The 20,608-nt window shown below is 42.4% G+C and overlaps 1 protein-coding gene across 8 annotated transcripts in view; it reads left to right on the forward strand.

Annotated features, from left to right (window-relative positions):
• Window positions 1–20,608, forward strand: part of LOC118394739 (5'-AMP-activated protein kinase subunit gamma-1-like) — a 56,616-nt gene that overhangs the window by 32,652 nt on the left and 3,356 nt on the right. For all 8 annotated transcript variants that reach the window (XR_004827811.2, XM_035788240.2, XM_035788241.2 and 5 more), the window contains 7 exons: window positions 1,971–2,200; window positions 13,058–13,118; window positions 13,628–13,734; window positions 14,392–14,473; window positions 18,693–18,751; window positions 18,887–18,932; window positions 19,013–19,067. Coding sequence is in view for 7 of the 8 variants with exons in the window: in XM_035788240.2 (XP_035644133.1) it covers window positions 1,971–2,200; window positions 13,058–13,118; window positions 13,628–13,734; window positions 14,392–14,473; window positions 18,693–18,751; window positions 18,887–18,932; window positions 19,013–19,067 (640 nt within the window). In the remaining variant the exon portion in view is untranslated. The remainder of the gene's footprint in view (window positions 1–1,970; window positions 2,201–13,057; window positions 13,119–13,627; window positions 13,735–14,391; window positions 14,474–18,692; window positions 18,752–18,886; window positions 18,933–19,012; window positions 19,068–20,608) is intronic.

Below are 20,608 nucleotides of genomic sequence, written 5' to 3' on the forward strand. Positions count from 1 at the left end.
TGGAGGGGTTGGTAAAAAAAGGGTGATCAGAAATAATGCAAGCAAGGTTATTTGATAGACTAATCTGTCTTCTAGCAAAAAAAGGTTTATTTATGTTTCTGCTGTGTAATGCAACCTGGGAAGTGGTCGTTTTTCAGATCAAACATTTAGTTTGCTTGAATAATTTACATTTCGGTTCAAGTAATCCCTAATTACCTCCGCTGTTACGACAGTGTGCCTTCATAAGGCAGTTATGACTTATAGTTCTATAGGTGATTTGTTAGATCAGTGAGTGGTGACTTGAATGTCAAAGTGAAGTTGTTGATAAGTTACTGGAGATGAGCAGAGTACCATGGCAGTCCCAGCGTCTAGTGGAGGAAATGTGAACCACTCGGTACGCATCACCCACGTCACTGGAAGTATGGCCTCAGAAATATGTCAGCAGGGTGGGGCTCGGGCCATGTGTGTGGGTGGGTGTCATATGTCAACCCGTTCCCCGTGATGGGTCGTGACTGCTGAGGGCCATGTGAGGGCTGTCCATGTGATCAAGCGGCAGCCTCGACCTGACAGACACTGCCAGAACAGGAGCCTCTCAGGCAGCTGTCCAATATTACTATGGCCAGGCTGAATCACTGTTAGTTCTGTATGGTATACTGTACACTAGATACCGATAACTGCCAAAATAAGGGAACACTTGAGTAAATGAGGGATACAAAGTATATTGAAAGCAGGTGGTTCCACACAGGTGTGGTTCTTGAGTTAATTAACCGATTCACATCCCATCATGCTTAGGGTCATGTATAAACATGGCCAATTGCCTATTATTTTGGCATCCATAGAAGAAGAATAAGTCTCTGTGACTTTGAAAGAGGTGTCTCAAAGGAGAACAGGGGGTTTAAAGGGTGTGTGCGTGTGCTTGCGTGTGTGCGTGTCAGTCAGTCAGCAGATCTCAACCCAAATGAAATCTTATGGGAGATTCTGGAATGGTGCCTAAGACAGCGTTTTCCATCAAGAAAACATCAAATTATAGAATTTCTAGTGGAAGAATGTGGTCATATCCCTCCAATAGAGTTCCAGACACTTGTAGAATCTATAATGTGCATTGAAGCTGTTCTGGCGGCTCGTGGTGGCCCAAAGCCCTACTAAGATGCTTTATGTTGGCGTTTCCTTTATTTTGGCATTTACCTGTATCTCTTCACTGATTTATGATATGATACACATCATCAAGGCTGGGTAATGGCACAGTGGTAGTGGTAGTAGTACATGAAGCTAGGAATAGAGGAAGGATGGATCGATAACTATATTCCACTCTATTGTTAATTGCCAGAATATAGATGTTCTTCACATTTATTTGATTGAAATTTGAACCAGCTTTGGATACATTTTTTAGGTATTCGAAGATGTTCTCTGATACTGTGTGTTGGTCCAACCCGTTCCTGACAACCTACATACAGTACATTCAAATAAGTCTACTGTAGTTGTCATAGGACTCACAAGCTTTGCTTGCACTGCAGTGATCCACTGAAATCAATTGATTGCTGTTCTTTAGGGACAGGGTGGGCTGGATATTTTCATTATTTTCTTGGCAGGTTTCCAGGCCCTGGCAGCACTTAACTACACATGATGTGAATGGAAAATCCCATCAGCAAGCTCAATTCAGATGATTCATCTGGATGAATCAAGCATTATTGACCCATCAGCTTTGCTGATGATAAATGAGGATACTTAATGATATTCCAATCAATATTGTTCTGAAAAGCAAAATATCTTGGGGAGCCACTCCACTATTACAGTATCATGTGACAAGCACAAACTATGTTGAAAGGGTACAGTATATCCCAATCAGAAAGGACAATTGAGTTGAGATTGACTGTGAACATTGCAACAGCACTACAGGAGATGTCTAGGGAAACTCCATGTATAAATGACAGGCCTGTGTAGACCAGTGCTAGCTGCTAATCCTTTCTCTGGTCTTTGTTTTTCCTCCACAGTCTCCGGCCTCTCGTCTTCCCCCACCCCACCCAGCACCCCCACCCAGGCCCCTAGCCAGTCCATGCTGTTCCCCCAGGAGGTCCACCAGAGTGTCCCTGAACGTCTGGGCCGCTCCCTCTCATCACCCCCACCAGACACCGGACAGCGCCTCAGCCTGCCCGCCTCTGCCAAGCCCTCCTCCTCTCCGATACCCTACGCCTTCCCACTGCCCCAAGCTACCTCACAGCCAGTGAGTGATACCTCTTACTACCTACTACACCAACTGCTGGTTTAGGCTGTGTGTTAGTAGCAGTGATAATTGATTGTGCAGTGAAGCAATATTGCAGGGTTGCCGAGGAAAAGTGGTGTAAGGGAGAAGCTGAGGTGATTTTCTGTGTCTCCTAGACCAGGGGTTCCCAACCTTTTTCCCCCAGGGCCCCCTTTTTCACATTGTTTAATGCCCCCATCCCCCTTTCAATTATTGTTATTAAATACAACACCAGCCTGATTTTTCTTTTATTTGAGGGACCTAGGAAAATGTTGTTTAAAAATAAATTCTACATAGTTTAACAAGACTGATGTCTTTAAGATAAGAGGTAAGATAGTACTTTATTAATCCCCCAGAGGAACATTTTTATTGCACCAGCCAGTAGATATATTACAAATAAATACACCATAAAAACACAAGAACACACAGACACTAAGAGCAGCACATCATCAATGAATATAAAAATGAAGTGTTCATGTTAAAAAGCCTCATAGCATATGGTAAAAAGGATTTCTGTCTGCCAAAATCTGTCTGCCATCAAACTGCAATGCTCCAGGCAGATACTGTGGAGGTAGCTAGTGTTGGCCTCTATACTGTTGAGCTTTTTGAGGATCCTCTTATCCAGGATGGGCTCTAGATTGTCCTGGTGGGTGCTAATGGTAGATCCAGTCTTCTTTGTGATTTTGTTTAGACTGTCTCTAATGATGTTAGCCCCCCGAGCAGATTACGCTGTAAAACAGGACACTAGACACAACGCTATTAAAAAAATATTTGGAGCATTTTTGAGCAGACATCAAAGGATCTGAGCTTCCTCAAAAAGAATAGCCTTTACTGAGCTTTTTTGAAAAACCATGGAGGTGTTCTCTTTCCACTGCTGCTTATCGTCAATCACCACCCCCAGGTATTTGTACGAGTCCACCCTTTCCACAGTGATGATCACAGGAGATGCGCTCCTTCTTCCTCCTGAAGTCTATCAGCTCTTTGGTTTTAGACGCATTAAAAGCTCCAGGTGGTTTTAGATGCGCCGTGCCACAAATGAGGATATTTCCTCCCTGTGTAGGGAGTGATGTAGCCTACAATGCCTGAATCATCTGAAAACTTTTGTAGGTGACAGGAGGCTTGGGCGTGCTGGCTGTCTGCTGTGTAGAGGGTGAAGAGGAATGGTGACAAAACCTTCACTTTTGTGGCACCCGTGTTAGTGATGATGGTTTCTGAGACCGAGTGGTTCTGTTGTCTGACCCGTTGCGGCCTGTCAGTGAGGTAGTCCATGAACCAGGTGATGGTGGAAGGATGTAACTGCATGACCTGTGGTTTGCAGGCTAGAAGATTGGCTTGGATATTGTTGAAGGCACTGGAAAACTCTTAATAGCATAATGCGGACTGCTCTCTCCAAGTGCACCTTCCACACCTATCTTGGCCTGGTTGGCAAACTGCAGGGAGTCAAGAAACCCCTGCACCTGTTGCTTAAGTTGTGCAAGGACCACTCTCTCAAATGCCTTCATCAACTGAGAAGTGAGTGCAACAGGTCTGACGTTGTTTAGCTCTGTCTCTTGGCGTTTTTGGGAACAGGCACAATGCAGGAGGATTTCCACTGTGTAGGTACAGTAGAGGTAGACAGTGACTGTATTTGTATTTATTATGGATCCACATTAGCTGTTGCCAAGGCAGCATCTACTCTTCCTGGGGTTCAGCAAAATGAAGGCAGTTATACAATTTTAAAAACATTGTAATACAACAGATTTCACAACACATTGTGGGCCCTCAGGCCACTACTCTACATTACAAAATCCATGTGTACATGTGTGTATAGTGCGTATGTTATCATGTGTGTGTGTATGCGTGTGTCTATGCCTGTGTGTGTCTCTTCGTAGTCCCCGCTGTTCCACTAAGCCGGGTGGACACTACACGACTTTCACAATTCTAACATTGCTGAGCCTCTTTCTTTAAACGACCGTCTTTCCTCAAATCAAACCAAATTGCATTAATCACACGCGCCGAATACAACAGGTGTAGACCTTACAGTGAAATGCTTACTTACGAACCCCTAACCAACAGAGAAGTTTCAAAAAATATGCATCAGAATTAGAGATAAAAGTAACAAGTAATTAAAAAATAACAATATATACAGGAGGTGCCGGTACAGAGTCAGTGTGCGGGGGCACCGCTTAGTTGAGGTAGTATGTACATGTAGGTAGAGTTCATTGAAGTGACTATGCATAGATGACAACAGAGAGTGGCAGTGGTGTGGAGCAATGCAAATAGTCTGGGTAGCCATTTAACTAGATGTTCAGGAGTCTTATGGCTTGGGGGTAGAAGCTGTTTAGAAGCCTCTTGGATCTAGACTTGGCGCTCCGGTACCGCTTGCAGTGCGGTAGCAGAGAGAACAGTCTATGACTGGGGTGGCTGGAGTCTTTGACAGTTTTTAGGGCCTTCCTCTGACACCGCCTGGTATAGAGGTCCGGGATGGCAGGAAGCTTGGCTCCAGTGATGTACTGGGCTGTACGCAACTAACCTCTGTAGTGCCTTGCGGTCAGAGGCTGAGCAGTTGCCATACCAGGCAGTGATGCAACCAGTCAGGATGCTCTCGATCGTGCCGCTGTAGAACATTTTGAGGATCTCAGGACCCATGCCAAATCTTTTTAGTTTCCTGAGGGGAAATAGGCTTTGTCGTGCCCTCTTCACGACTGTCATGGTGTGCTTGGACCATGTTAGTTGTTGGTGATGTGGACACCAAGGAACTTGAAGCTCTCAACCTGCTCCACTGTAGCCCTGTCTGAGAATGGGGGCATGCTCGGTCCTCATTTTCCTGTAGTTCACAATCATCTCCTTTCTCTTGATCACGTTGAGGGAGAGGTTGTTGTCCTGGCACTACATGGCCAGGTCTCTGACCTCCTCCCTATAGGCTGTCTCATTGTTGTCAGGCCTACCACTGTTGTGTCATCGGCAAATTTAATGATGGTGTTGGAGTCGTGCTTGGCCATTCAGTCATGGGAGTACAGGAGGGAACTGAGCACGCACCCTTGAGGGGCCCCTGTGTTTAGGATCAGCGTGGCGGATGTGTTGTTACCGACCCTTACCATCTGGGGGCGGCCCGTCAGGAAGTCCATGATCCAGCTGCAGAGGGAGGTGTTTAGTCCCAGGGTACTTAGCTTATTGATGAGCTTTGAGGGCACTATGGTGTTGATTGCTGAGCTGTAGTCAATGAATGGCATTCTCACATAGGTGTTCCTTTTGTCCAGGTGGGAAAGGGCAGTGTGGAGTGCAATAGAGACTGCATCATCTGTGGGGGCATTATGCAAATGGGAGTGGTCTTGGGTTTCTGGGATGATGGTGTTGATGTGAGCCATGACCAGCCATTCATAGCACTTCATGGCTACAGACGTGAGAGCTACTGGTCGGTAGTCATTTAGGCAGGTTACCTTAGTGTTCTTGGGCAGAGGCACTATGGTGGTAAGCTTAAAACATATTGGCATTATAGACTCGGACAGGGACAGGTTGAAAATGTCAATGAAGACACTTGCTAGTTGGTCAGCGCATGCTCGCTGTACACATCCTGGTAATCCGTCTGCCCCTGCGGCCTTGTGAATGTTGACCCGTCTAAAATTCTTACTCACATCAGCTGCAGAGAGCGCGATTCCTGTAGTTTTTTGTGTGTTGCCTATGTAGTGGTGTGCACACTAAACGATCTGGCACAGACGGTGATCACACACTACAAGATTCTTCACTTGGATTCTCCATACCATGCTGTCTGGCAAAATCTATGATGTGATTCGATTTACGTAGCTACAAGCTGTTGCTCAATGCAGCCTCATAAACATTGTCAGACATTCACGCTTGCCATACAGCTTTGAAATATCTAGCCAACATTTTGAATTGAATAGCATTGCTTGTGAACTTCAGAGCTGTAACGATTTGTCACTTTGGCTTTGTTTGAAGGCAAGTACAAACACATACTGGTAGTAGTCATCACTCCTTCTCGAGAGTCTACACATTCTGGGTGAAGCAAAACAACGTCGTCTCACTGGCTTCTTCTCTGGCGAGCTGTCTTTGGCTATTGCTGTTCTCAAAACATGTCGTTTCATATCTCACACTACAAGAGCGTTGCAGATTTTGTGCCAATTAAAATCAAACCTGTTCGAAAATATCTGGGACTGCTCAAAGACTAAATGCGCCTTTGGCCCGCTCAAATTAAACGAGTGACGGCCGCGCGCCCCGAGTTGGCAATGACGAGGGGATTTTGTCTCCGATCTCACAAACTTGTCTGGGACAGCAAAAATTCCGGCCAAAATCATGTAGTGTATTTTTATCTGTTTTTTACTGCCTGCATGAGTTACTTCATGTGGAATTGAGTTCCATGTAGTCATGGCTCTATGTAGTACTGTGTGCCTCCCATAGTCTGTTCTGGACTCGGGGACTTTGAAGAGACCTCTTGTGGCATGTCTTGTGGGGCATGCATGGGTGTCCGAGCTGTGTGCTAGTAGCTTAAACAGACAGTTTAAGGTGCATTCAACATGTTAATACTTCTCACAAATACAAGTAGTGATGAAGTCCAGCTCTCCTCTACTTTGAGCCAGGAGAGATTGACATGCATATTATTAACGTTAGCTGTCCGTGTACAGACCTCTCCCCATTTTAGCAACTTGTCTGCTTTGACCATGACAGTTTTCAATCCTGGCAGTTTAGTCTCCTCAACTTGCTCAATTTCCACATTAGTCATTACAAGATTTAGTCGGTTTAGGGTTTAGTGAATGACTTGTCCCAAATATTTAGAACTAACTTATTCCTTGCCATCCATTCTAAAACTGACTGCAGCTCTTTAAGTGGTGCAGTGATTTCACTTGCTGTGGTAGCTGATGTTGGATGGTGTATCAATAATCCCAGTCATTACAAAAATACAGGTGTCCTTCCTAACTCCGTTGCCAGAGAGGAAGGAAACCGCTCAGGGATTTCACCATGAGGCCAATGTTGACTTTAAAACAATTAGTTTGGCTGTGATAGGAGAATAACTGAGGATGGATCAACAACATTGTACTTACTCCACAATCCTAACCCAAAATACAAAGTGAAAATAAGAAAGCCTGTACATAATTCAAATATTCCAAGCCATGCATCCTGTTTGCAATAAGGCATTGAAGTAAAACTGAAAAAATGTGTCAACGAAATAAACTTAATGTCCTGAATACAAAACATTATGTTTGGGGCAAATCACATCACTGAGTACCACACTTCATATTTCCAACCATGGTGGTGGCTGCATATGGGTATGCTTGTCATTGGCAAGCACTAGGGAGTTTTTTTTAAGATAAAAAGAAATTGAATAGACCTAAACACAGGCAAACTCCTAGAGAAAAAACAGGTTCAGTCTGCTTTCCAACTGACAATGGGAAACAAATTCACCTTCAGTGAAGGTTAACCTTTGAAGGTTCACCTTCAAATTCACATTAACATTAAACACAAGGCCAAATATACACTGCAGTTGCTTTCCAAGACGACATTGAATGTTCCTGATTGGCCTAGTTACAGTTTTGACTTAAATCATCTTGAAAATCTATGGCAAGATGTGATAATTGCTGTCTAGCAATCATCAACAACCAACTTGACAGAGCATGAACAATTTTAATGTGCAGATATTGTACAATTCACGTGTGTAAAGCTCATAAAGACTTACCCAGAAAGACTCACAGCTGTAATCACTGCCAAAGGTGATTTTTAATTTTACCTTTATTTAACCAGGCAAGTCAGTTAAGAACACATTCTTATTTTCAATGACGGCCTGGGAACGGTGGGTTAGCTGCCTGTTCAGGGGCAGAACGACAGATTTGTACCTTGTCAGCTCGGGGGTTTGAACACGCAACCTCTAACGTGTATTGACTCAGTGATGTGAATACTTATGCAAATGAGATATTTCTGTATTTCATTTTCAATACATTAGCTAAAATTTCTAAAACAAACAAATTTTCACTTTGTCATTATGGGGTATTGTGTGTAGATGGGTGAATGTTTTTTTTAATACATTTTGAATTCAGGCTGTAACAACAAAATGTTGGGGGGTATGAATACTTTCAGAAGGCACTGTTGATTGATTGAGGATGTGATATATAACTAATACTTCAAGTAACTGTCTGTCTGGTTGAGCTGTAGCACACACTACCCTGATAGTGTAAGTCAATACTTCAAGTAACTGTCTGTGTCTGTCTGGTTGAGCTGTAGCACACACTACCCTGATAGTGTAAGTCAATACTTTAAGTAACTGTCTGTGTCTGTCTGGTTGAGCTGTAGCACACACTAACTACCCTGATAGTGTAAGTCAATCCTTCAAGTAACTGTCTGTGTCTGTCTGGTTGAGCTGTAGCACACACTAACTACCCTGATAGTGTAAGTCAATCCTTCAAGTAACTGTCTGTGTCTGTCTGGTTGAGCTGTAGCACACACTACCCTGATAGTGTAAGTCAATCCTTCAAGTAACTGTCTGTGTCTGTCTGGTTGAGCTGTAGCACACACTAACTACCCTGATAGTGTAAGTCAATCCTTCAAGTAACTGTCTGTGTCTGTCTGGTTGAGCTGAGCACACACTACCCTGATAGTGTAAGTCAATACTTCAAGTAACTGTCTGTCTGTCTGGTTGAGCTGTAGCACACACTACCCTGATAGTGTAAGTCAATCCTTCAAGTAACTGTCTGTGTCTGTCTGGTTGAGCTGTAGCACACACTAACTACACTGATAGTGTAAGTCAATACTTCAAGTAACTGTCTGTCTGTCTGGTTGAGCTGTAGCACACACTACCCTGATAGTGTAAGTCAATACTTCAAGTAACTGTCTGTGTCTGTCTGGTTGAGCTGTAGCACACACTACCCTGATAGTGTAAGTCAATACTTTAAGTAACTGTCTGTGTCTGTCTGGTTGAGCTGTAGCACACACTAACTACCCTGATAGTGTAAGTCAATACTTCAAGTAACTGTCTGTGTCTGTCTGGTTGAGCTGTAGCACACACTAACTACCCTGATAGTGTAAGTCAATACTTCAAGTAACTGTCTGTGTCTGTCTGGTTGAGCTGTAGCACACACTACCCTGATAGTGTAAGTCAATACTTTAAGTAACTGTCTGTCTGTCTGGTTGAGCTGTAGCACACACTACCCTGATAGTGTAAGTCAATACTTCAAGTAACTGTCTGTGTCTGTCTGGTTGAGCTGTAGCACACACTACCCTGATAGTGTAAGTCAATACTTTAAGTAACTGTCTGTCTGTCTGGTTGAGCTGTAGCACACACTACCCTGATAGTGTAAGTCAATACTTCAAGTAACTGTCTGTGTCTGTCTGGTTGAGCTGTAGCACACACTAACTACCCTGATAGTGTAAGTCAATACTTCAAGTAACTGTCTGTGTCTGTCTGGTTGAGCTGTAGCACACACTAACTACCCTGATAGTGTAAGTCAATACTTCAAGTAACTGTCTGTCTGTCTGGTTGAGCTGTAGCACACACTACCCTGATAGTGTAAGTCAATCCTTCAAGTAACTGTCTGTGTTTGTCTGGTTGAGCTGTAGCACACACTACCCTGATAGTGTAAGTCAATACTTCAAGTAACTGTCTGTCTGTCTGGTTGAGCTGTAGCACACACTACCCTGATAGTGTAAGTCAATACTTTAAGTAACTGTCTGTCTGTCTGGTTGAGCTGTAGCACACACTAACTACCCTGATAGTGTAAGTCAATACTTCAAGTAACTGTCTGTCTGTCTGGTTGAGCTGTAGCACACACTAACTACCCTGATAGTGTAAGTCAATACTTCAAGTAACTGTCTGTGTCTGTCTGGTTGAGCTGTAGCACACACTAACTACCCTGATAGTGTAAGTCAATACTTCAAGTAACTGTCTGTGTCTGTCTGGTTGAGCTGTAGCACACACTAACTACCCTGATAGTGTAAGTCAATACTTCAAGTAACTGTCTGTGTCTGTCTGGTTGAGCTGTAGCACACACTAACTACCCTGATAGTGTAAGTCAATACTTCAAGTAACTGTCTGTGTCTGTCTGGTTGAGCTGTAGCACACACTACCCTGATAGTGTAAGTCAATCCTTCAAGTAACTGTCTGTGTCTGTCTGGTTGAGCTGTAGCACACACTAACTACCCTGATAGTGTAAGTCAATCCTTCAAGTAACTGTCTGTGTCTGTCTGGTTGAGCTGTAGCACACTAACTACCCTGATAGTGTAAGTCAATCCTTCAAGTAACTGTCTGTGTCTGTCTGGTTGAGCTGTAGCACACACTACCCTGATAGTGTAAGTCAATCCTTCAAGTAACTGTCTGTGTCTGTCTGGTTGAGCTGTAGCACACACTACCCTGATAGTGTAAGTCAATCCTTCAAGTAACTGTCTGTGTCTGTCTGGTTGAGCTGTAGCACACACTAACTACCCTGATAGTGTAAGTCAATACTTCAAGTAACTGTCTGTGTCTGTCTGGTTGAGCTGTAGCACACACTAACTACCCTGATAGTGTAAGTCAATACTTCAAGTAACTGTCTGTGTCTGTCTGGTTGAGCTGTAGCACACACTACCCTGATAGTGTAAGTCAATCCTTCAAGTAACTGTCTGTGTCTGTCTGGTTGAGCTGTAGCACACACTAACTACCCTGATAGTGTAAGTCAATCCTTCAAGTAACTGTCTGTGTCTGTCTGGTTGAGCTGTAGCACACACTAACTACCCTGATAGTGTAAGTCAATCCTTCAAGTAACTGTCTGTGTCTGTCTGGTTGAGCTGTAGCACACACTAACTACCCTGATAGTGTAAGTCAATCCTTCAAGTAACTGTCTGTGTCTGTCTGGTTGAGCTGTAGCACACACTACCCTGATAGTGTAAGTCAATCCTTCAAGTAACTGTCTGTGTCTGTCTGGTTGAGCTAGCACACACTACCCTGATAGTGTAAGTCAATCCTTCAAGTAACTGTCTGTGTCTGTCTGGTTGAGCTGTAGCACACACTACCCTGATAGTGTAAGTCAATCCTTCAAGTAACTGTCTGTGTCTGTCTGGTTGAGCTGTAGCACACACTACCCTGATAGTGTAAGTCAATACTTCAAGTAACTGTCTGTCTGTCTGGTTGAGCTGTAGCACACACTACCCTGATAGTGTAAGTCAATACTTCAAGTAACTGTCTGTCTGTCTGGCTTGACCCTGATAGCTAAGTCAATCCTTCAAGTAACTGTCTGTGTCTGTCTGGTTGAGCTGTAGCACACACTAACTACCCTGATAGTGTAAGTCAATCCTTCATCACCATCTTTGGTTTTGTTGTTTCTTCTTACACCCTAAACCCCATGACTATAAGACCATGAGCCATAAGTATCTCGCTCTCTCACTCTAATATTGATCATTTCTCACGCTGTCTCTCTTCTCCTCTCTCCTCACCTCTCTCTCAACACACACCAGGCTCTCCTCTTACCATAATCAAAGGAATGACTTCTCTGCCACTTCCAATCTGGAAGCGCGTTAATGAAACAGCCCTCCATCTCCAATTGACATCCCTGTGTTAACCTACAGCGCGTTCCCTTCCCTGTTCCCTGTGGCAGTGCAGCAGCAGATTGGGATGGGATTCATGCCCATGCTGATGCGGGGTTAGGCTGAGAATTGCTGTGTCACGATGAGGGTGACTCTGGGGGGGTTGGTTGGACATGCCAGGGGTGATCTTTCAGGGCTGTTTCTTCTACTGCACTGGATTAGGGTCTAATCAAGGGTCTAGGGGAGATGAAGAAAAACATGTTTTTAAAGGATTTTGAATCCTCATATGCTACAAAGAGCACAGTATGGCGTATGGCTTGGCTCATTGTATGTGCCATGATGAAGTGTTTTGTAGGATAGGGAGGAAGGGAACTTGCCTCATTGACATTTGCATGTTTGTGCTGTACACAGACTTATTTTGTTGTAGGATTATTTTGCTGCAGCACAGCCTCTGTCTCTGCAGTGTCTTAGTCATTGTGCAGTAGCCAGCCTACTTCATCCCTTGCAATACGGATTTATTTTTATGCACTACCCATATACGTAAATAATTATCTATTGTGCAAATAGTTTCATTTTAATGTCTTGCAAAAAAAGTTAAGGGCATAGAGAAGGACGGGGAATCCTTAGCTTCTGGCTGCTTGGCAACGTAAGGGATTTCCTAATATGGTGAAAAGCCGTGGTTGTTTCGCATGTAGGATTCTGGTGCGTGATCATAATAATAAATGCAAATTGAACGAATTCCCTTGTCGTTCACAATCCACAGAATGCGCAAAAAAACATATGCTTCCGAGCAGATACACTGTCACACGTCACACGTAGCCTATGTCAGTCTGTTTTTTAAAAATAAAAATATTTTTGCTTCGTTTTTTATCCGGAAGACTTGTACACTCCTTTGTTTTATTCAGTAGTATGCTCCTACAGTAAACATTGGCTGCTTGATATATTTAGGAATCTGCCACTAATACAGAGTTAAGGGGTGTGTAGTCTACTAATAATGTGCCATTACAGTTACTGGCAGGCACAGTGCTCCAGATATGAATTGCCCACAGTCTACAGTAGAAACTTGGACAAGGGCAATTGAATGAATTGCACGCAGTACGCACGTTTTGACATTGTCAGACAGACGGGGCTTGCTTTTCTTAATGTTGCCTTTGCGCAAGGACATGTAGCCTACTGGAAGTCTCTCAAAAATATAGATGATTTTGTCATGGTGTAAAGTGCCAGCAGTTATTGAATGTATATTGTTATTTTAATCTTAACTTTGCCAAACGGCGAGTGGTTGTGCGCCTGAAAGCGTGCGTCTGATGTCATATTGTGGTAGGTTTGGAGCGCGTTCTTGACTGTCTCTTATTCTTACAGAATTTCTACGGTTTATTCGAAGGCATGTTGGAGAAACTTGAACTAGACGATGATGGTGTTGGTAAGTGCATTTACGTAGTCGACTAGTCTACATTTGGAATTTTACTTGATGGTGTTATGTAGCCATTTATTTGGCGTTTTTGCAATGGTATCAGCTTATAGTTTTAAGACCAGGGCTCAATATGGATTGCATGCTAATTTTTAAAGTGCTGGTGTGAATTGTAATGTGAATATTAATTCCATTACATAGGTGACACCGGTTGCTATTCACAGAATATGACGCTTCATAGGTTAAATTACTCTGGTTTTGCTCATTTTTACCAATACAACAAGTGTCATCCTGATTGCAAAATCACAATCCTTCACATTGAAGCCTTATTATGCAGGATGTGTTTTGATCGTAACCCAACTATTGCCTGGTGATAGCGCAAAGCCTTCTGCAGTCCTGTCAGCATGCTCTGTTGGAATAAGGGATCCCCCAGCCCAAGAGGTGGCATCATTGGTTCAGTATGAATATTGAGATGATCCAATATACACATTTGGTGTGAATATTTGTGTCTGTCTTTACAGCTGCTGAACCAGACAGTGACATTTACATGCGCTTTATGAAGTCCCATACCTGCTATGACATCGTCCCCACCAGCTCCAAGCTGGTTGTGTTTGACACTGGACTGCAAGTAAGTGAGCCCAGCTCCTCCACATCACTACATGTTGACATCACGTTGGAGCCATCATGGATAAGGGACCATATTCAAAAAGCGCTTCAAAGTAGAAGTGCTGATTGAGAATTATTTTTTTGCGTTTTAGATCATAATGGATAAGACTACATGGACACGGGGCACCTGATCTTAGATCAGCAATCTGAGACACTTTCTGGCCAAGCCCAGACAGACACACAGGGTTGAGAATTCAGACTATGTATAAATACGTTTGAGTAGGCCTGACTATAACCTAACATTGAGCATCTGCATAGCTTTTGTTTATCTTACTAGGTTTGTCCACTGAGGGACATTCTTATGGCTATTGAAGTGTCTCCTTGGTTTGAAAGGCACTGCTGAGAGCGGTTTGGTTAATGTTCCATGAGGAGAGCAGTGCTATTGCTAGTGCTAATGATTTGCCTCATAAAATGGTTAAACAGTAATCAGCCACTGAATCTATTAAACTCAAGGTTGTAGTTCCCTTATCTGAGTATGAAACCCCTTAAAACCAGAATGCTTTAGTGTTTGATTTGGATTTCAATTGAACACTTCCACATTTGTACAATATGTACAATACCACCTTCAGAACCTTGCCATCCATGTGTTTCTGTGCATGATTGTGGTCTTTTCTCACAGGTGAAGAAGGCTTTCTATGCCTTAGTGGCCAATGGGGTGCGAGCTGCTCCACTGTGGGACTCGGAGAGGCAGTGTTTTGTGGGTAAGAAACGCCTTTTGTGTATGACACACGTTCACATGAAATGCATTCATGCTTAATGCATTCACTGATGCGAACACACAACAAAATGCTAATTCAAAGAACAGCAAAAACAAGCAAAACCCCAGCCATTATCACATTGGTTGCTGTAGCTTCATTCACCTCAGTCGATCTACAAACACATAGCCTGTTAGCCATATAGTTAGCCACCACACATTAACTCAGCACCGGAATTAAAAACGTTTTAGTTGTTGCAGTTTTACAGCTAATTTCCTACAATTCTACACATATTGCAATATTGCAAACTTATCTGAGTGAGAGTGACAAACAAAATCAATGGTGTTCCTGCAGGCCCTGTCGGTAATTCGTCCTTGATTATTACATGTTTAGATAGCTGGCTAGACTCTCTAGACTAATTTACCCATCTAAAACATGTTCATTTACATGGGCTAATTGAATGACTGTCAGTGAGTGACACAACAAGAGGAAAACTGATGTTGCACAACCAAGTTTTGAAATTGCACCTTGTGTATTCTACTATTCTAACTCTCAAGTTGAAACCCCAACTGAGTTCCAAATGTGTAGATAGATAGATAGATAGATAGATAGATAGATAGATAGATAGATAGATAGATAGATAGATAGATAGATAGATAGATAGATAGATAGATAGTGCCAGTCAAAGGTTTGGACACATTTACTCATTCAAGTTTGTTTTTTATTTGTACAATTTTCTACATTGTAGAATAATAGTGAAGACATCAAAACTATGAAATAATTCATATGGAATCATGTAGTAAGTCAAAAAAAAAAAAGTAAAACAAATCAAAATATATTTTCTATTTGAGATTCTTCAAAGTAGCCACCTTTTGCATTGATGACAGCTTTGCATGCTCTCAACCAGCTTCATGAGGAAGTCACCTGGAATGCATTTCAATTAACAGGTGTGCCTTGATAAAAGTTAATTTGTGGAATTTCTTTCCTTAATGCGTTTGAGACAATCAGTTGTGCTGTATCAAGGTAGGGTGGTATACAGAGATGGCCCTATTTGGTAAAAGACCAAGTCCATATTATGGCAAGAACAGCTCAAATAACCAAATAGAAACGACTGTCCATCATTACTTTAAGACATGAAGGTCAGTCAATCCGGAACATTTCAAGAACTTTGAATGTTTCTTCAAGTGCAGTTGCAAAAACCATTAAGCACTATGATGAAACTGGCTCTCATGAGGACCACCACAGGAAAGGAAAACCCAGAGTTACCTCTGCTTCAGAGGATACGTTCATTAGAGCTACCAGCCTCAGAAATTGCAGCCCAAATAATAGCTTCACAGAGTTCAAGTGACAGACACATCTCAACATGAACTGTTCAGAGGAGACTGTGTGAATCAGGCCTTTATGGTCAAATTGCTGCTGCAAAAAAACAATTAAACGACACCAATAATAAGAAGAGACTTGCTTGGGCCAAGAAACATGAGCAATGGACATTACACTGGTGGAAATCTGTCCTTTGGTCTGCAAATTTGAGATTTTTGCTTCCAACCACCGTGTCTTTGAGACGCGGTGTGGGTGAACGGATGTTCTCCGCATGTGTGGTTCCCACCGTGAAGCATGGAGGAGGAGGTGTGATGGTGTGGGGTGCTTTGCTGGTGACACTGTCAGTGATTTATTTGGAATTCAAGGCACCCTAACCAGCATGGCTACCACAGCATTCTGCAGCGATACGCCATCCCATCTGGTTTTCGCTTAGTGGGACAATCATTTGTTTTTCAGTAAGAAAAAGTCAGACTGTTCTCTCTACTACCGCATGGCAAGCGGTACCGAAGTGCCAAGTCTAGGACAAAAATGCTTCTCAACAGTTTTTACACCCAAGCCATAATCAAATGGCTACCCGGACTATTTGCAATGTGTTCCACCCCCCAACCCCTCTTTTTACACTGCTGCTACTCTGTTTATCATATATGCACAGTCACTTTAACTATACATTCATGTACATGCTACCTCAGTTGGGCCGACCAACCAGTGCTCCCGCACATTGGCTAACCGGGCTATCTACATTGTGTCCCGCCACCCACCACCCGCCATCCCCTCTTTTACGCTACTGCTACTCTCTGTTCATCATATATGCATAGTCACTTTAACCATATCTACATGTACATACTACCTCAATCAGAGTGACTAACCTGTGCCTGTATGTAGCCTCGCTACTGTTATAGCCTCGCTACTGTTATAGCCTCGCTACTGTTATAGCCTCGCTACTGTTATAGCCTCTGTCTACTGCTACTTCATAGCCTCGCTACTGTTATAGTCTCACTACTGTTATAGCCTCGCTACTGTTATAGCCTCGCTACTGTTTATAGTTATAGTCTCGCTACTGTTATAGCCTCGTCTCACTACTGTTATAGTCTCACTACTGTTATAGCCTCACTACTGTTATAGTCTCACTACTGTTATAGTCTCGCTACTGTTATAGCCTCACTACTGTTATAGCCTCGCTACTGTTATAGCCTCGCTACTGTTATAGTCTCACTACTGTTATAGCCTCGCTACTGTTATAGTCTCGCTACTGTTATAGTCTCGCTACTGTTATAGTCTCGCTACTGTTATAGTCTCGCTACTGTTATAGTCTCGCTACTGTTATAGTCTCACTACTGTTATAGTCTCGCTACTGTTATAGTCTCGCTACTGTTATAGTCTCGCTACTGTTATAGTCTCACTACTGTTATAGTCTCGCTACTGTTATAGCCTCGCTACTGTTATAGTCTCACTACTGTTATAGCCTCGCTACTGTTTTTCACTGTCTTTTTATTGTTGTTATTTTTCTTTACTTACCTATTGTTCACCTAACAGCTTTTTTGCACTATTGGTTAGAGCCTTTAACTAAGCATTTCACTGTAAGGTCTACACCTGTTGTATTCGGCACACGTGACAAATAAACTTTGATTTGATTTGACCCAACACACCTCCAGGCTGTGTAAGGGCTATTTGACCAAGAAAGAGAGTGCTGATGGAGTGCTGTATCAGATGACCTGGCCTCCACAATCACCCGACCTCAACCCAATTGAGATGGTTTGGGATGAGTTGGACCGCAGATTGAATGAAAAGCAGACAACAACTGCTCAGCATATGTGGGAACTCCTTCAAGACTGGTGGAAAAGCATTACTCATGAAGCTGGTTGAGAGAATGCCAAGAGTGTGCAAAGCTGTCATCAAGGCAAAGGTTGGCTAATTTGAAGAATCCAAAATTTAAAATATATTTAGATTTGTTGAACACTTTTTTTGGTTACTACATGATTACATATGTGTTATTTCATAGTTTCAATGACTTCACTATTATTCTACAATGTAGAAAATAGTAAAAAATAAAAAATAAACTCTTGAATGAGTAGGTGTGTCCAAACTTTTGAATTTCTTTCTTAAATTTCTGGAATTTGTGAGTATTGTTTTGTATTGTTAGGTATTACTGCATTGTTGGAGCTAGAAACATAAGTATTTCGCTGCACCTGCGATAACATCTGCTAATTATGTGTACGAGACAAATAAAGTTTTATTTGATTTGATTTATAGACCACATGAATTTAGACCACATGGATACAATTTGGTGAACTGGTTCTACTCTTTTTGTCCATTTCTGGTGTTTTGTGGTGTGAAACTGAATGGGTCGAGCACAACACGCCAACTCCTTGTTACCCATAGCAAGACAGGCTACAAATGTTTTATCAATACGTTTTTTTTTTTGTTAAGTTTGCATTCAATTGCCCATCCCTGTTGCACATAACAAGCTTCCATTCCCCCTGTCACGAGGGAACTCATGGCTGATGTAAGATGAAATTGGCAACCCTGTTACGGTCAACCCTGTTACGGTCAACCCTGTTACGGTCAATGCTGTTACGGTCAACCCGGACACTTTATTTTACACTTAGGAACTTACTATAGTAATTTTTATTTAACCTGTTGAGATGGGAAAACGTGTTTTTTAATTAAGTTGTACATGTGCTCTTTTTTATTATTTAGATGAACCTATATGACCCAAAATGTCACTCATTTGGTGGAACGACCCAGATAACAATTATCTCCAGATTTAAATACGATGTTCGTCAGTTTTGTTACGAGTCCTAGCCAGTCGAGCGTGATTTGTTGACATGAAGTCCGTTAGCAACCTAATGCTTTACGACAGCTTCATGACAACCGTTAGTCATTCTGACATGTCTTCTCATTTCAGGAATGTTGACAATCACAGACTTCATCATCATACTAAACAGATACTACAAGTCACCGTTGGTAAAGTTTGAGTGGACGAAACCATTTTGTGTTATGTTTGTTCAACATTTGAAACCTATGATGGATTTCTGTAGTTCTGTATTGTGTGTGTGTTTTTTTGTATTTTTATATCTATATAGTTGTGTTGTTTTATAGGTGCAAATATATGAGTTGGAAGATCATAAACTTGAGACATGGAGAGGTATGTAAAGAGCTCTGGTTTATATTATAACATTAAACTAGATGTACCGAACGTTGAACTCCCATCGTCCCTCTCCACAGAAGTATATTTGCAAGAGACATTCAAACCTTTAGTGAACATATCACCCGAATCAAGGTAAGTTGTTACTGCATAACAATGTCTATTATGCAGTTGTGAATGTGTGCATGACTGTTTGTGCAAGTTCTCCCACTTAAAAATATGAGGGAGGCATGTAATTTTCATCATAGGTACACTTCAACTATGACAGACAAAATGAGAAGAAAATAAATCCAGAAAATCACATTGTAGGATTTTTAATGAATTTATTTGCAAATTATGGTGGAGAATAAGTATTTGGTCACCTACAAACAAGCAAGATTTCTGGCTCTCACAAACCTGTAACTTCTTTTTTAAGAGGCTCCTCTGTCCTCCACTCGTTACCTGTATTAATGGCACCTGGTTGAACTTATCAGTATAAAAGACACCTGTCCACAATCTCAAACAGTCACACTCCAAACTCCACTATGGCCAAGACCAAAGAGCTGTCAAAGGACACCAGAAACAAAATTGTAGACCTGCACCAGGCTGGGAAGACTGAATCTGCAATAGGTAAGCAGCTTGGTTTGAAGAAATCAACTGTGGGAGCAATTATTAGGAAATGGAAGACATACATAATCTCCCTCGATCTGGTGCTCCACGCAAGATCTCACCCCGTGGGGTCAAAATGATCACAAGAACGGTGAGCAAAAATCCCAGAAGCGCACGGGGTGGACCTAGTGAATGACCTGCAGAGAGCTGGGACCAAAGTAACAAAGTCTACCATCAGTAACACACTACGCCGCCAGGGGCTCAAATCCTGCAGTGCCAGACGTGTCCCCCTGCTTAAGTCAGTACATGTCCAGGCCCGTCTGAAGTTTGCTAGAGAGCATTTGGATGATCCAGAAGAAGATTGGGAAAATGTTATATGGTCAGATGAAACCAAAATATAAATTTTTTGGTAAAAACTCAACTCGTTGTGTTTGGAGGACAAAGAATGCTGAGTTGCATCCAAAGAACACCATACCTACTGTGAAGCATGGGGGTGGAAACATCATGCTTTGGGGTTGTTTTTCTGCAAAGGGACCAGGACGACTGATCCGTGTAAAGGAAAGAATGAATGGGGCCATGTATTGTGAGATTTTGAGTGAAAACCTCCTTCCATCAGCAAGGGCATCGAAGATGAAACGTGGCTGGGTCTTTCAGCATGACAATGATCCCAAACACACCGCCCGGGCAACGAAAGGAGTGGATTCGTAAGAAGCATTTCAAGGTCCTGGAGTAGCCTAGCCAGTCTCCAGATCTCAACCCCATAGAAAATCTTTGGAGGGGGTTGAAAGTCCGTGTTGCCCAGCAACAGCCCCAAAGCATCACTGCTCTAGAGGAGATCTGCATGGAGGAATGGGCCAAAATACCAGCAACAGTGTGTGAAAACCTTGTGAAGACTAGCAGAAAACGTTTGACCTCTGTCATTGCCAACAAAGGGTATATAACAAAGTATTGAGAAACTTTTGTTATTGACCAAATACTTCTTTTCCACCATAATTTGCAAATAAATTCATAAAAAATCCTACAATGTGATTTTCTGTATATTTTTTTCCTCATTTTGTCTGTCATAGTTGAAGTGTACCTATGATGAA

Source organism: Oncorhynchus keta, chromosome 15 (assembly GCF_023373465.1).
Source record: "Oncorhynchus keta strain PuntledgeMale-10-30-2019 chromosome 15, Oket_V2, whole genome shotgun sequence".
In the NCBI taxonomy this organism is placed as follows: domain Eukaryota; kingdom Metazoa; phylum Chordata; class Actinopteri; order Salmoniformes; family Salmonidae; genus Oncorhynchus; species Oncorhynchus keta.